The sequence below is a fragment of the Emys orbicularis genome, chromosome 4, assembly GCF_028017835.1.
Source record: "Emys orbicularis isolate rEmyOrb1 chromosome 4, rEmyOrb1.hap1, whole genome shotgun sequence".
Lineage (NCBI taxonomy): Eukaryota > Metazoa > Chordata > Testudines > Emydidae > Emys > Emys orbicularis.
The window spans coordinates 75,633,224-75,648,420 of record NC_088686.1 but is presented as its reverse complement, the minus strand read 5'-3'; the positions used below and the strand labels follow the sequence as shown (position 1 = coordinate 75,648,420).

The 15,197-nt window shown below is 41.1% G+C and overlaps 1 protein-coding gene across 1 annotated transcript in view; it reads left to right on the top strand.

Annotated features, from left to right (window-relative positions):
- Positions 1–15,197, top strand: part of ATG13 (autophagy related 13) — a 47,461-nt gene that overhangs the window by 9,813 nt on the left and 22,451 nt on the right. Inside the window, exons 4-6 of the mRNA XM_065402917.1 lie at positions 6,292–6,411; positions 7,044–7,090; positions 8,457–8,597. Coding sequence (XP_065258989.1) covers positions 6,292–6,411; positions 7,044–7,090; positions 8,457–8,597 — 308 coding nt within the window. The remainder of the gene's footprint in view (positions 1–6,291; positions 6,412–7,043; positions 7,091–8,456; positions 8,598–15,197) is intronic.

The following is a 15,197-nucleotide window of genomic DNA, read 5'->3' as shown; positions in this document are numbered from 1 at the left end:
GGCGAAACACTCAGCAAGTGGTGATCAGTTACTTTGCCCCCAACACTCCCCACCGTGAAGCCACAGAATCCTTTCTAAGGCTTCATCAATGCTTGTATTTCATATACCTCTCTTCTCTTTCCCAACTGCCTAACCAAGCTCCTAACCTTCTAAATCAATGCAATTAACTTCACTACTAGTATGGCTTGACAATTACAAACTCCATTGATGTCATTAATATCCATGAATGTTTCCTGATATTGTATGCTAATTCCCACCATGGAGGATTGCCCAGTGTATCTGTATCGCTCTGAATATTTTGACTGTCTTGTCTGAAGGTCAACAAATGTTCTGGGTGTCTCCTCATTAAGGCCTGCACATTTAAATGCAGTGATGATATGACTCTGCTTAGCTATACCACAGTGTCTAGGGTAGCATCAGTCAGAGGGGCATCAACTGGTATATTGTGGATCTCATGCTGGGGAACTGGAAAAATTATCTTGTCCCCTATGTGGGCAACTCTTTTTGGAACTAAGCAAAACATTGGCCAGTCATAACATGTTTGTGTCCCATATTGGAAGTGTCCGACCCCATGTGGCTACACAATATTTACCTTCTCCAGCCTTTGCAACCTTCGCTTGATCTTGTCCCCATTGCCTCTGTACTGTACAATTCCAGGTTTCTTCATCCAAGGTGAACCCACATGACAGCAATGCAGTACATCACAATGACATAACCAAGTGCCATGCCTCTTGGAACAACATGAGGTATCTGGGAATTTCCAGTCTCCCCCACACAACCTTACCAATATCTGAGGAAGTGACATATTCCTTTAAGATGTAACCCTCTCATGGTTGGTTCCAACATACCTATGGACTGGACACTATACACTCTCAATGCCTCGCTTAGTCCTGTGGCCACTGGCACTGCTAGTACCATAGGAAGGATCCATGTTTCATCAAGCTTGCATCTTTTCTCAGCATAATAGATTCTTGAGTAGCACCTAACCCTGCACCAATATACTTGTTTTACTTTTGTCCATTGTTCCAGCATCTTATTTTTATGAACTAGCATCTCCCACTCCCATTGAATTTCCTTTAGTGCTCCCTGTAGCTCCTGTATTAGGAAGCTGCCATACTATGAACCTTTGATACATTAAGATGGTTTATAATTTTTCCATTTCATTGATTGCTACTTCCACTTCCCTAAACACCTATCCTATTGTTCTAGCACCCTGAACATACTTTAAATCCTCCCCAGATCTCATTCTGTTGTTTTTCACTTTAAAAGGTTTTGAATTGAACTCTCATTTTCTTCCCACAATACTGTGATATCCATATGATTCCATACTGATGTTCCCAACTCCTATTACTGTTTCTATATCTCTCTTCCCCTGACGCTTTCCCGTCTCATGCCACCAAATTTCCTCCAGTTCCACCCCATCCATTGACTGTCTGAAATTTTGCAGTGCTTTTGCTATCATTCACATATAGAAGTGCGTATATTTTGCATGACAGAGCTCCTGTGGTAAAGTAAAATTGGTTAAATTCAATACTACAGGTATCATTTGGTACTATACGTTACTATACGTAGTCTGATGGTCACAATTTATCACTAATCCATTGTCAGGTTCTGCTTCTGTTTCTGTGGATGGTTCATCATCTTGCTTAAATTCTGGAGTAGGAGGCATTGTTACTCCAGTATGTTCAGGCGTGGTAGTGGTATTTTGACCATCCTTAATCCCATTCAGAGAGAAGGTTTGGCATGTTAGATAGACTCCTGGGCAGTAGTTTGATGAGCTGTTAAAGTAACTCTAATATTTCCTGTATGTGTTAATTCATGGCATGCAGTTTTTAGATTAGCCATTACTATCCCATTTAAACACACTGTCCCCACCTAGATCACGTCCAAGTCCCTGCTCCTGAGAGTTGTTTGTGCTGCAGGATCCTCCACGTTGGCTGTTCTGCAGTCTGTATCAGAACACTAGGCTTTCCTGCATGATTACCCAGGAACCATAAGGCTAGGGCAGTGGTTCCCAAACTGGGGTTCGTGAACCCCTGGGGGTTCACGAAATGTTACAGGGGGTTCTTGGGAAGCTTGGAGCCAGCAGCCTGGAGCCTTGGAGACTTCCAAGAGCTAAGCAGATCAAAGCAAGCGTATCTATCACACTGAGGAGATTTAAACTTCAAGACTCCTTTTACGAAATAGAAAGGGAGGTGGATATTTTTTGCTGTTTTTAAAATTAAATAGGCTGCTAGTGTTGTTTTTAAATTATTATGAAGAACAAGTTTAAGCTTTGTTGTAATGTGCATTGTTTGCCTGGACTGCTCAAGACCTGAATGCTTGTGCAGGAGGAACTCTTTGAGTTGGCTTCTTAAATACCTTCATGCTGTTTCACATCTGATACTCCTTGATGAAACATGGGAGCCAGAGGTGCCAGTACGGCTGGCGACGACGGTCATGTGCCGCCCCCACATCGGTGTGCCCCCCCATGGGTCCCTCCCCTTTTTTTCCTTGCCCTCCCTTTTCTGGCAGTGCCCCCTAGGGCCCGGGGTGCACGGGGGCTTTGCCCCCGCACCCCTTTTTTCTACTGGTGCCTCTGATAGGATCCTTGTCTTTATAACAGGCTTAATCACAAGCTACAAAAGTGAGATCTTGGAAGAGTGTTGCCGTTTTCATAATGTAATAAAAACACTGTAATGATAAATAATAATTAATAAATAGTGTGTAATAAGCATGTCATAAAAACAAATTTTATATTTCCAAGATCACTGCTTTTATAATTTATGCTGAGGTAAGGGAGAAAATCCATGGAAATATTCATTTTTAGGAGGGGGTTCACGAGACTTGACATTTTAGTGAAAGGGGTTTGCGGGTTGTTAAAGTTTGGGAACCACTGGACTAGGGTGACATTCTCACCCTCATGCACTGTCACCATCTTGTTCTGCTGTATCACAAATTCAGTGGACCCCAATGCAACGCACATTATGCCTCCCATGGTGACCAACACCTGAGAGAGACAACAAATATTCTCACTTCTCTCTTTTTACATCAGTAGATTCACTTCTGTCCTTTCCCCTGTATGGTTTCAGCTGCATAGCATGCAACCAACCATCAGTTCACCACCCCTTTCTAATCTTTTACCTGAACTAGATATACTGATGCCCTATCCTTGTCCGTTACATGGTAGCAATCCTCCCAACTGGCTTTTGGAAAGGGCTTTTTATCTGAGACATGTTGCAGAAGTACCTGATCTCCCACTTCGTACTCCTTGCCAGAAGTTTGGCCATAAAAATAACTTTTCATTTTTCACTGGGCTTCCCCTAAATGAAGCAGCTCACATTTTATTTTTATATTTCAGTTTTGAATACATTTTTCACAGGTGAGACTTTTTTTTTGGCCTGGCCTCTGTTAACTGCTCTATTTTAGCAACATTCTGTTTTACTGTTGCTTTGATTTCTTTATTCTTTTCTGAGTCTCAGCCAACTTAGATATCTGTACCTCTGCTGCTACACTTAAACTGTCCTGACAGACTGTTAGCTGCTGTGTTCATTTTTTCTTAGCGTGTACAAAGTATTTCCCCCCACACACTTTTAAAAAAAATTAATATTCTCTTTAACACTTAGACGTTTAACACTTGCATTACCCCCAAATATTTAGTCCCTTCCTAGCTCTGCAGTGTTCTTGGAGTTGTGCAAAACTCCTTTTAACTTCACCTTACTTTTCCTTAAATCACTCAACTTCAGTTTTTCATTGTGAAGTAGGACATTTCCCAAGGCCTCACTAGTGACTAAATCCTGGGATGTAAACTTTTTACCTTTTTGCCCAGAGTGAAATGTTTTCAGCCAATGTATTCTGCAGCTTTAAGTTTCTGTCTCTGCCTTTTGTACTCATATTTTAGTTTAGCACATTTTGTAGCTGTGACTGCAGCTTCCTAAGAATCATGGGCCACAAAAGTGTGAGCTACCGTGACATCTAAGGGTTTAGTAAGCCAACAAGTGGCTTCTTGTCCTGTTGCTCCAGTCATGGTAATACACTATTGTGTTCCATACCCCGCCTGAATTCTAGATGTTCGAGACAGATTCTCCACTATCAAGCAAAGCATGTTTATGGATGCCTCCTATAACTGATAATACATTGGGGCATTCCCACTCATCCAAGGTAAAGTGGGTAAGGATCCTGGATGAGTGAGAGGAGGCTCAGTATCCCTATTGGGGGATGGACGAAGCAGTTCCAGCCAGCAGACCACATGTCCTGTTCCCTAGGACATCTCTTGGAGCCTCCACATCTCCTCCTCCAGTTTCTCATTGCACCTCTCTTCCTCGTAACGGGATCCATGGGTGCTCATAACCACCTCCTTTCCCTCTGCCACACACACTACCATACCCAGGGTTTTCTGTTCTACCCTCGGAATTGGGTTCCTGGCCATTTTCAATCCTGTATGCTTTAGCCTCATCCACTGGGTCTTTATTTTTACCCCCCAGGATGTGGTGAAAAGCACATTCTGCTTTTTCAACCTGAACATTAGTTCAACCCCTCTCAAACACCATTTTAACTGCCTCTCTAACCTCTGGAAGTGGCCCATCTATAACAAGTTGTGGGTAGTCTCAATCATCACAAAATGGATTGTTCATGACCAGAGAACAAGCAAAAAAAGTCGCTCTTCGTGTTCATCAGGGGGCTCATTAGGGTTTCTGCTTAACAGCAACAACAGTGGTGATTGCTGCATCAGACCAGAATAAAACTCAGATAAGCTCTGCACACAGGAACTGCCACTATATCCGGCCTCTATAGCCCTGTGGAATACGCAGCCAAACCCCAGAGCCAACTCCCTTTTGTAAAACTCTCTCCCATCCCCTATAGTCAGATCACAAAATTCAGCCTGCTCTCTAGTTTTCAGAAGCCACTTCAACACTTCCTCTATGCCTGTTCTTCTGGACCAAGGGCCTATTTCTTTCAGTATGGCTGATATCTCCTCTGGTGAAAGGTTTTTAACCTTCATCTCTGAACGGGTACCACCCTGATTGTTTTGGATTGTGGACATGATTATAGGCTCCACTGGAACAGGCACCATAAGGGCAGCTTTAGAGTCCAGACTGCTCAAGGAAGGAAAAAGGGGATTATAAGGAGGTGGAGCCTCCTTAGACAATACAACACTGTGCACATTAATGCTTCCTCCTTCCAAAAGTTTCATTGTCTGATTAAAAGCACCTGTCAGTTCTGTATTCTCCAGTTGCACTGCTTCTAGCTGTGGTTGCAGAACACCATTCTGCTCCTTAAGAGACTCACCTTCCTGAGCATTCTCAAAGTTCGTAGCTCAGTGACCTCGTCTATCCGTTCTTGTGTTTCACCCTTCTGCATTTCTTTAACTCGAGTTTTATATTTTCTGAATTCCAGTTTCAGTGCTTCATTTTGTTTCACAAAAGCTCTGGCGGTCACTATCTCACCCTGAACTGTGCCTTTTACCCTTTTCTCAGCAACCTTTTTGTTGCGGAAAAGGGTGCTTTCAAGCACATTAGCCCCCACTTCAAGCAGATTCTGACTTGCGAGGATGTCCATCTCCTTAAGGGGACCCCCACCATGTCTTGTCTACATATCTCTCCAGCGACTCCACTGTCCCTTAAAAACCCCTTAAACCCCTCAATATCCTTAGGTCGCAGTCCCTGGGATATTGGCTGTTAGCCCAATCTACAAACTGACTAGCTCGCCAGAACGTCGGAATGAGATTCACTTACTCAGCAGATGGGTATAACATATCTTTATTAAGGCAAATCACTCAGCACGTGGTGGTCAGTTACTTACAAGTGGGAAGCTCATCAGGACAATCTCATCACAGTCGCCTCCAGCACCGGACAGTACAGGTTCAACCTTCCTGTATTACACAAACTTATGTATAACTTTTTGTTACCTTTTCTTATGCATACATATTAGTCTTTCATTTCCATGTTAACTCTCCTCCCCTGTCAGTACAGGTTTAGTGTTAGTTCAAATGAGTCTTTTCTAGCTTTTTAGTTACTTTATCTTCTTGTTTTCTCACAGACATGATTACTCTGCAATTTCTTACACATGCACAGTTCTACTTATGCTTACGGTGTTAAATGTTATCAGACTAGACTCTTAAAATTCACAGAAGGCTTCTGTCAGGCTTAAATATGTATTCACCCCCAATAGTCTGTTCTGTAACTGTTGCAGTGGTCACCTCTTTAATCTGTTGTGTAGCAGGTTGCTCTAACTTGAGTCTGTCTGCAGTGTGCCACTGGACAGGTTTTCCAAAGGAATCTGACAAATTAAATAAGCTCTTTCATTTTGCAGTTCAACTTGGCAATCAAAGATATACCAGAAGTAACTCATGAAGCAAAGAAAGCCCTGGCAGGACAGCTACCTGCTGTTGGACGGTCAATGTGTGTGGAGATCTCTCTCAAAACCTCTGAGGTAACAACCCAGCCAAGATACATCACCATTTGCTGACTTGCCCCTTAAATTATCTGCCTAAGCTCTTATTCTCTTGCCCAAGGCCATGTAAAAATCTCTCTAGTCCTGCAGTGTGCTAGTATGCCACTGAAGATTAACATATTTTACAATGAAAGGGAAATCTCACTGCAAATTGCTGAGGCCAAACACTTAGGAGTGGGAGAGCTGCAAAATCAGCTTATTAGCTCACCTTGGGAGCTAACCCATTCTGATGTAAGCATGTCCTGAGTACAGCCTCCAGCCTACTTTTTATGGGGCTCCCTTGTCCCACAGTGAGACATCTTTGGGTCCTGCCCTTGTTAGCACATGCATATAATGAGGAAATAATGACCATCTGTTTACAAAGAATCAAGAGTCAGGAAAAATACATTTCCTTAGAACAATGGTTCTAAACCTATTTACTATTGTGGGCCACATCCAATACTACCTGTACGGCCCTGAGGATGTCACATGGGCCGCAGCTCTGTGTTGATTGGGCTGCAGGTTGAGAACCACTGCCTTAGAGCTACATTGCTGTAACTGATTTTTAATGAGATGTGAAAGAGCTTGTTTGTTTTAAATGAGCTATGTTCCTGATCCTTTCTCTGATGTAGGGAGATTCCATGGAGCTGGAAATCTGGTGTCTAGAAATGAATGAAAAGTAAGTGTATGTTCCTCGGTTTTATTTATTTATTTATTTTTAATCAAATGAGCAAGTTTTTCCTGGCTGGCTGAATGATTGAGCACACCGGGGACCTGACCTGCAACTGAAAAAGCTATGGGGAAGAGCTCAACAGCATTCCAAGACGTTGCCAAGGGCAGATCAGAAGGTGTTCCAGACCGGTTCATATGAGGGGCATTTAACCAGCAATTGGAGCTGACAAGCTCTGCTGCAGTGTCCTGTGCTGTCTGGCATGCACCCTGACGTACATCACAGTGGTCAGCAACCTGGTGGGAATAGAGAGACCATGGAAAAGGAGAAAAAAGACAAAATATTCTCTTCTCAAGTGTAGCGAGATTTGTAATAAGTCCTCAGGATCCCAGTATTATGAACCCGACACTGATTCTCAAGATCTGTGTGTAAAGGAATTTGGAGGCAAAATTGGCAGTCCTGCTTTTGTACTTTCTATCAGTTAAGTTAAGGGGAAACACTGTCATCTGCTTTTTCAGAGTACATACTTTTTCTCCATAATACAAAAAGCAAAAGCTATTTCATAGAACTGGAAGGGACCCTGAAAGGTCATCAAGTCCAGCCCCTTGCCTTCACTAGCAGGACCAAGTACTGATTTTGCCCCAGATCCCTAAGTGGCCCCTTCAAGGATTGAGCTCACAACCCTGGGTTTAGCAGGCCAATGCTCAAACCACTGAGCTATCCCTCCCCCAAAACTGACTTCCTGAAAGTCACATAGGAAGTTCAGGGCAGAGTGGGAATAGAACCCACATATCCTAAATCCCAGTCCAGGGCACTAACCACAAGACCATCCCTAACAGAAGGATGTTTCTCCCAGCCTCTCCAAAACTGAGAAGTAACAAAGGAATGTAAGATTTGCCTGATCATAGTAGATCATCGGTCTTTCAAGTCAGACAAACCACTCCTGATGCTTCAGAGGCAAGCCCCTCCCCCATGCACAATGCACCTCTCCTGCTGTTTACTGTATGTCCGAGAAGAGGATTAGAAATTAATTCTTTCTTGGTCCCTTGTGGCAATCAGTGTGTGCCCTCAAGCATGAGATTCAATTACCCAGGAACTACAAATGTTAATCATGCTAAAGTTACCCCTCTCTAGTACAAGGCCCTATGCTTTCTGCAGCAGTGAGTTCTACAGAATCACTATTTACTGTTTGTCCTGGACTGGAATAGGAGTCTTGGCCTGCTAGCCCAGATACAGATTACCATCCTGATGCTTTATTTCAGGTCTGTCTGTTACTCTAAAGCAAGTATTAGATTACTGGCCCAACCCCCTTTTGGTGTAAACTTGTATTGCTTGGCTGGAAACACTGGACTAACTGCTTCTATGTGCTCTCTAGGTGTGACAAAGAAATCAAAGTTTCCTACACTGTGTACAATAGGCTGTCTCTGCTGCTGAAGTCCTTGCTTGCTATAACCAGGGTGACTCCAGCCTACAGACTTTCAAGGAAACAGGGCCATGAATACGTAATACTGTACAGGTAATGTAGACTGATATTCTGTGTCTGAACTGAAACAGTAGGAGACTTTTAGGCCCACAAAATATAGCTACTCGGTTGGAATTTGGCCAGAAAACCAAAGCCAACATCTGAAACCCATGCAAAAAATTGCCAAAAGATAGATAATGATCCCTAATGATCAGGACTTCAGTGTTTATATCTGATTTGTAGGACAGCACCTCCATCTGCAGCTCGCCGACCCACCCTGGGATGCTGGAGAACAGATTTAAAATGGTTTGGAAAAATGTGTGTAATTGTATATGTGACTTATGCACACAATAATTGTACATGCAGTTGAACAGTTAGTTGCATAACTGGTCATTTTGGCAAAAACAATTACCAAAGTCATATATAGAATCACAATAAATGCATGCGCAAATTGGACACTCAAGTACGTTCATACAGAACACAGTTTAAAAATCTAGTTCTGGAAGAGGTCACTTCTTAAATCCTCAGTGCCACTTCCTAGGATTTTCCTGTAGGTCTCCCACCCAAATACTAATCAGGGTCAGTCCTACTTAGCTTGTGAGATTCGATGGGCTCACAGCTTGAGGTAGGATGGTTGCTGGCCTAATCCCATTCTTTTTGACCTCAGGAAGTGGTTGTATAAAGCATTGGGGTGGTGAGTTGAAGCTACTGCAAAGTCACAGGTTTGTTATCATGATTGGCACAGAAATTGTGAGGTTTAACAAAATTCCCATCTTTTCTCCGTTCTTGCCCACGTTGCTTGTTTCTTTAATGTGCAGGTAACAGAGTGTAACGGGGTTCACTCACCGCTGAGGGTGCCTTCTTGTGGCTGGGTCTGGGGATAAACTCTAGTCTGGTCTAGTGCCCCCTTCTGCCACTTGCTCACCCTGTGGTCCTTTTCACTCTCCAGCACTCGGGGTGCTCTCTCTTCATCTCTCAGCCCTCTGGCCAGGTCACTATATAGTTTTTCCCTTCTGGTGTATCAGCATCTCGCTGGACCAACTGTCCAGATGCCACGTTCACCAGTACTGTGCCACTTCCCAGTGGCTGGTAGGGGAACTTGGGCCTGCCTGCTACTCTAGGTTTCAGCCCAAGGACCCTATAATCAGGGTACCCAAGGTCTACGCCAGGGATAGGCAACCTATGGCACGCGTGACAAAGGCGGCACGCGAGCTGATTTTCAGTGGCACTCACACTGCCCAGGTCTTGGCCACCGGTCCAGGGGGCTCTCCATTTTAATTTAATTTTAAATAAAGCTTCTTAAACACTTAAAAAACCTTATTTACTTTACATACAACAATAGTTTAGTTATATATTATAGAAAGAGACCTTCTAAAAATGTTAAAATGTATTACTGGCACGCGAAACCTTAAATTAGAGTGAATAAATGAAGACACGGCACACCACTTCTGAAAGATTGCTGACCCCTGGACGCAGTCTCAACCCTGATTGCTCTTTTCCTGGGCTTCTTCCTACACTGCCTTCCACAGGCTTTCTTGCCTAGAACTCCTGTAGGTAAATCCCTTCCGTCAGGGACAGGATGGGATCCCAGGGCTTTTTCTCCCCCATAGGTTTCCGCCTACCCACTTCTCTGTGCCCAGAGAGCAACTGAAGACTCTCTCCCTGCAATCCCCTTCTTTGTCATTGTTTTTTTGGCACAGCAGCCTCATCCTACAAGGCTATGACTGCCACTTTCTCCATTCATTTTATGAAGAAACTTTCTTTCCATAGACTATTTCCCAGAATCCCATAGAACATGATGAACAGTTTCTTTGGTTTTGTGCATATTATACAGCCCATCTTTATGTCTTTTTAATCAGGTTAACTTATTATTTAACGCACAATGGCCTGCTAACACTCTAAAAATTACTACTTCACATTATGATAAATGTGGCATATAGTATTATCTTCAATTTTTTGAGTATATGTCATAAAACCTTTGTCCCTTTGTTTCCTTGACCCATAGTTTTTGCCATTCCTTTGCAAGCTTCTTCACGATCACACTTTTAAATTCTCCTCTACTTAAAGGGTATCTTAATATCCACCTCTACATGGTATCTTTGTCAGCCATCTCATATCCCTTTGTCAGCCATCTCATTTCCAGGTATTCTGATGTGCATCAGAATCCATGCTATTGTTACACAGATACCTGCTTGCATTGTTTCCATAGTTAGGAACATTATTTCACTTGTCATTTCTACTTTCCAAAGTCCCTGTTCTGATTGTCATAATGCCTGACAAGGAATCAGATAAAATTGCAGCTGTAGCTGGTCACGCATCTCCTACCCAGCTCAGTGCCAACATTATGCCCATTAGTTCAGCTGTCAGAATGGTCCCATAATTTGATGGCATTTTAGATTTGTGGATGTCAAGACTAGGAACACAGAAGGCTGTTTCCACTCTACCCATGCTGTCATCTTTTGATGTGTCTGCATAGACTTGGCAAAGCTGGCCTCATTTTTTATAAATACATTCAGAAATTTGATTAGTCAATGTGTGGAGTCTTTTCTTCTCTTGGTTTGTTTTTTTACATACAATTCCAAATCCACAAATGGGGAATAACTGCAGCTGTAATTTGATTTCCCATGATTAAAATTTTTTAGTTCTCTCAATTTTTCTTTTTTACATATCTTCTTTACCCATTTTTACCCTCATAGTGTGAGGCAATCTGTGGCAATCCATATAACTTTGTCTACTTAGCTCCCGGCAATCCTCATATTTCTATTTTCATGATTCCCTTTTACCTTTGCTCAAAAGGTTAGATCTAATAGTTTCATCCTTAGATTTATAGGTCCTTCTTCAGTGGCTAGTTGCGGCACACACACTGAGGTAATCATTGCACCACATGCCAATCGCAGAGCTTGGGCCGGGAGCAGTTCCAGGTGTCTAAAAGTTGTTTTTGAGGCTGAACCAAAAGCTTGGCATCCGTTGTCTAAAACTGGTCTTTTCAATGCTCCACTATACATTATCATCGATACCTTCTTATCTGCACCCCATTTGTTTCCAGCTACGCTTTTAAGTAAGTTCATCCTACTTGTACATTTCCGTATGATGTTATCTATGTGACCTTTCCAAGTTAACTTTTTATCAAGCACTATTCTTAGGAACAAACTTTTGATCTGAATTTTTTCACCATAAAGAAATAAGTCATAGTCTTCCTTAATTTTCTTCCAGGTTAAAAACATTCTTAGTTTTTGCATGTGAGAATTTAAATCTCCAATAATTTCTGCACTTGGAAATTCTCCGGAGTGCCTCATTTTTCTTTTCCACAGCTACTTCAAGTCTTTTATGCTTAGTTCATATAGCACGGTCGTCTGGAGGTTGCTTATCATAATGGAAAACAAAGAAGGGCTAATAATATTCCTTGTAGAGTTCCATTTGTAAGCTTGTAGGTTTTGGTTAAAGCTGTTCCCTCTTTGACTTGTGTAGTTCTGTCCCTTAAAAAGTCCTTTATCCACCAATATGTCCTCTTTTGTTAATTCCAATTTTGGTAATTTTTATATAGGAGGCCTTCCCTTCATAGCATATCATATGCTTTTTCAATGTCCAGGAAGATTTATCATAGAGTTCTTAGTCCTTATGCTTCTTTGTACCTCCAGTTCTAGTCTCACTATATGATCAACTGTACATCTTCCTTTGCTGAAACCATTTTGTATCTCAATTATAATATCATTTTCTCCAAGTATTCCACAAGCCTTAAATTTATCATTTTCCCCACACATGGTATGAGGGCAGTAGGCCCATAAGCATCAGGTTTTGTATGAACCTTGCCTGTTTTTTTAACTGGTATTACAAATGTTTGTTTCCATGCTATTGGCCCCAGTCCTTTGTTCCATATATTATTATATAACCACAATAAAATCTTTAAGCTCCCTTCTGACCAGTGCTGGAGCATTTCATTACGTATATTATCTTTACCTGGAGCTGTATTTTTCCTTTTTCTAATGGCTGCAATAAGCTCCTGCATTTTAAAATTTTTGTTTAACACATCATTAGTATATTCTCTCCAGCCATTTAATTGGTCACCGTTTTTCTCAATAAATCTTTCTTCTCACAAAACTCATTGCTTTGACTCATATCACTACTGACCTTTTGGAAGTCTTATGCTAAAATGTCTGCCTTTCCTAAATTGGAGACCTCAATTCCATTGTTTACAATAAGACCAGGTATACGTTTACTTTTACTTTGAATTCCATGCATTCATTTTGGTTATATATTTTTGGAAGCTTAGAATCTTTGTACCATTTCCTATAGAAATTTTTCCAATTTTTTCTTTTTGATAATCCTTTGTGCTACTACCTTACATCTTTTATAATTCATTAAGTCTTTACTGTTCATTGTGTTTTGCTTGCTTGTCTGCCTTATTTCTTTCCTTGATTGCTAATTTGCAATCTTCATTACACCAGGGAACCAGATTTCTGAGTTGTAGGCAATTTCATGTTTTGTAGATGGCCAGATCAGTTGCTGCTGTAATTCCTTTTATTATGTTATAGAATTCTCCCAAGTTGTCACTTACACAGTTACTACATAAACATTCATCACTTTTATATCTTAAAAAGGCCCCAATGAGCTTTTTGAAAATTCCAGCTAGGAACTTTGTGTTTTTCTACATTTCCTTGGCAATAAGCATAGGAAAGTGATCACTTCCCATTCTGTTGTCTTTATGAATTTCCCAGCTGCATTTAATATGATTATTTGCTGTGGTTCCCAAATCCAAAACTGAAAAGGATCCATCCATTAAATTAAGTAGCTGTTCCTATATACAATATTACCAGGTTATGCATATCAAATTCTTCTAAGCATTTACTATTTAGATCAATTTTCTTATTTCCGCATAGCTCAGTATGACTATCAAAGTCTCTGCAAATTATGAATGTTTATTTGACATTGACTATTTTTTCTAATTCTAAAATAGTTTATTTGGATTACAGTAGAACCTCAGAGTTATGGATACCTTGGGAACGGAGTTTGTCCGTAACTGAAATCAGCAGCTGAGCTGCGCAGATCCCAGCAATGCTTCTGGTCTGCTTTCTCCCCAGGGGTAGGTGTAGGGTGGGGACAGGTAGCCCAGATGTGCCTACCTTAAGATGCAATACAGGCACAGTACAGTACTTGATTTAAAAAAAAAAGCCCTCTGCTGCTACATAATTGTTTACTTCCGGTTTCACATGGTGTCCGGTTGACTGGTCAGTCTGTAACTCTGGTGTTCATATCTTTGAGGTTCTACTGTATAAACACTATAAATCTGTATTTAACTGTTTCTGTTCTGCATGGGAGTCTCAATAGCATTATATTCAAACCTTAGTTTCTGCATATCCATTTTGATGTAATTAAGTCCCTCTTTTATAAACATACAGACCCCTCCTCCTCTGATAGCCTCTTGATCGCTCCAGAGTATATCATATCCTGGTAAATTGAACACAAGTTTACTTATTACCCATATTTCTTGCACACATGTTACATCAGGCTTTTTTCCCATTTCATAGATGGCTTTCTTAAATTCTTGTCCGTGGAATATTAAACTATGTGCATTCCAACTAAGGATCATTAAAACCAGGTGGTTTAGATTGTATTATTGCCTTCATTTAAAATCACATGAATGCAGTCAATCAAGAGGTTGTTTATCTTTAGATATTTTTCTACTGCTTTTGCTATGACTTTAATCTTTTCAGCTTTTTCCCCCGTCAGCAAGATGCAGTAAATTACTTCTGTAATGAATGTTATAAACGTCCCTTTACCTACAAGCAATACATAATCTCCCATTCCTCTCTTTCTCCTCCCTGACTAGAGGTGTGTTCTGCTGCACCTGTATATCTTTTCTCTCACTTGAGTATTTTTCCTTTTTCTATTTTCTCCATTTGGGTATCTTTTCATGGCCTCAGCATATGATACTTTTTTGAATTATTTTATTTTGTTGTATTTCTCTAACTTGTTCTGCTATTGAACATCTGTTATGTTCTGCACTGTGCTTTCCCCTGCAATGGTTGCATTTAGGTTCTGTTCCTTTGACACAGTTGTCATTTGAGTGATTTCCTTCACATTTACTGTACCTCATTGTTCCCTTAGAAATGGCTGTCAAAGGTTCGACTATGTGGCAATTATAGCACCTCATGGCAGAAGATGGGGGAGGGAATATATGGTTTAACCCAGAAATATTGATACTCCACCTTTAAGTGTTATGCCTCTTGATCCCTCTGTAGATGGCCAGTTTTCTCCCTCTCTCCTAAGTAGCTGTCTAACAAACAATAGTTTATCTTCGCCTGTACTCTTTTTGATATCCTCAGAGAATCCTAACCTTATTCCCTACATAACCCCTCTTGCTTATGTCAGGAATTTAGGCAATTGACAAGTAACTTTCATTTTCCCTAAGCTTACAGATTCCAGAAGTTTTTCAGCTTGCTCCTGATGTGTACAGTTTATCAATAGATCTCCCCCCTGCATTCTTTTAGCTCTTTGTAGGTCACCACCACTCTTCTTTATCCATTCCATTTTCAGGGGGTTCACATCTCTTATCTTCACATCTTCTCACTGATTTGACAATTATGAAATGTTGACTTTTATCCTGCATTTGCTTTTCATTTCTGTGCATTCCTTCTTCAAATCCTGATATATCAA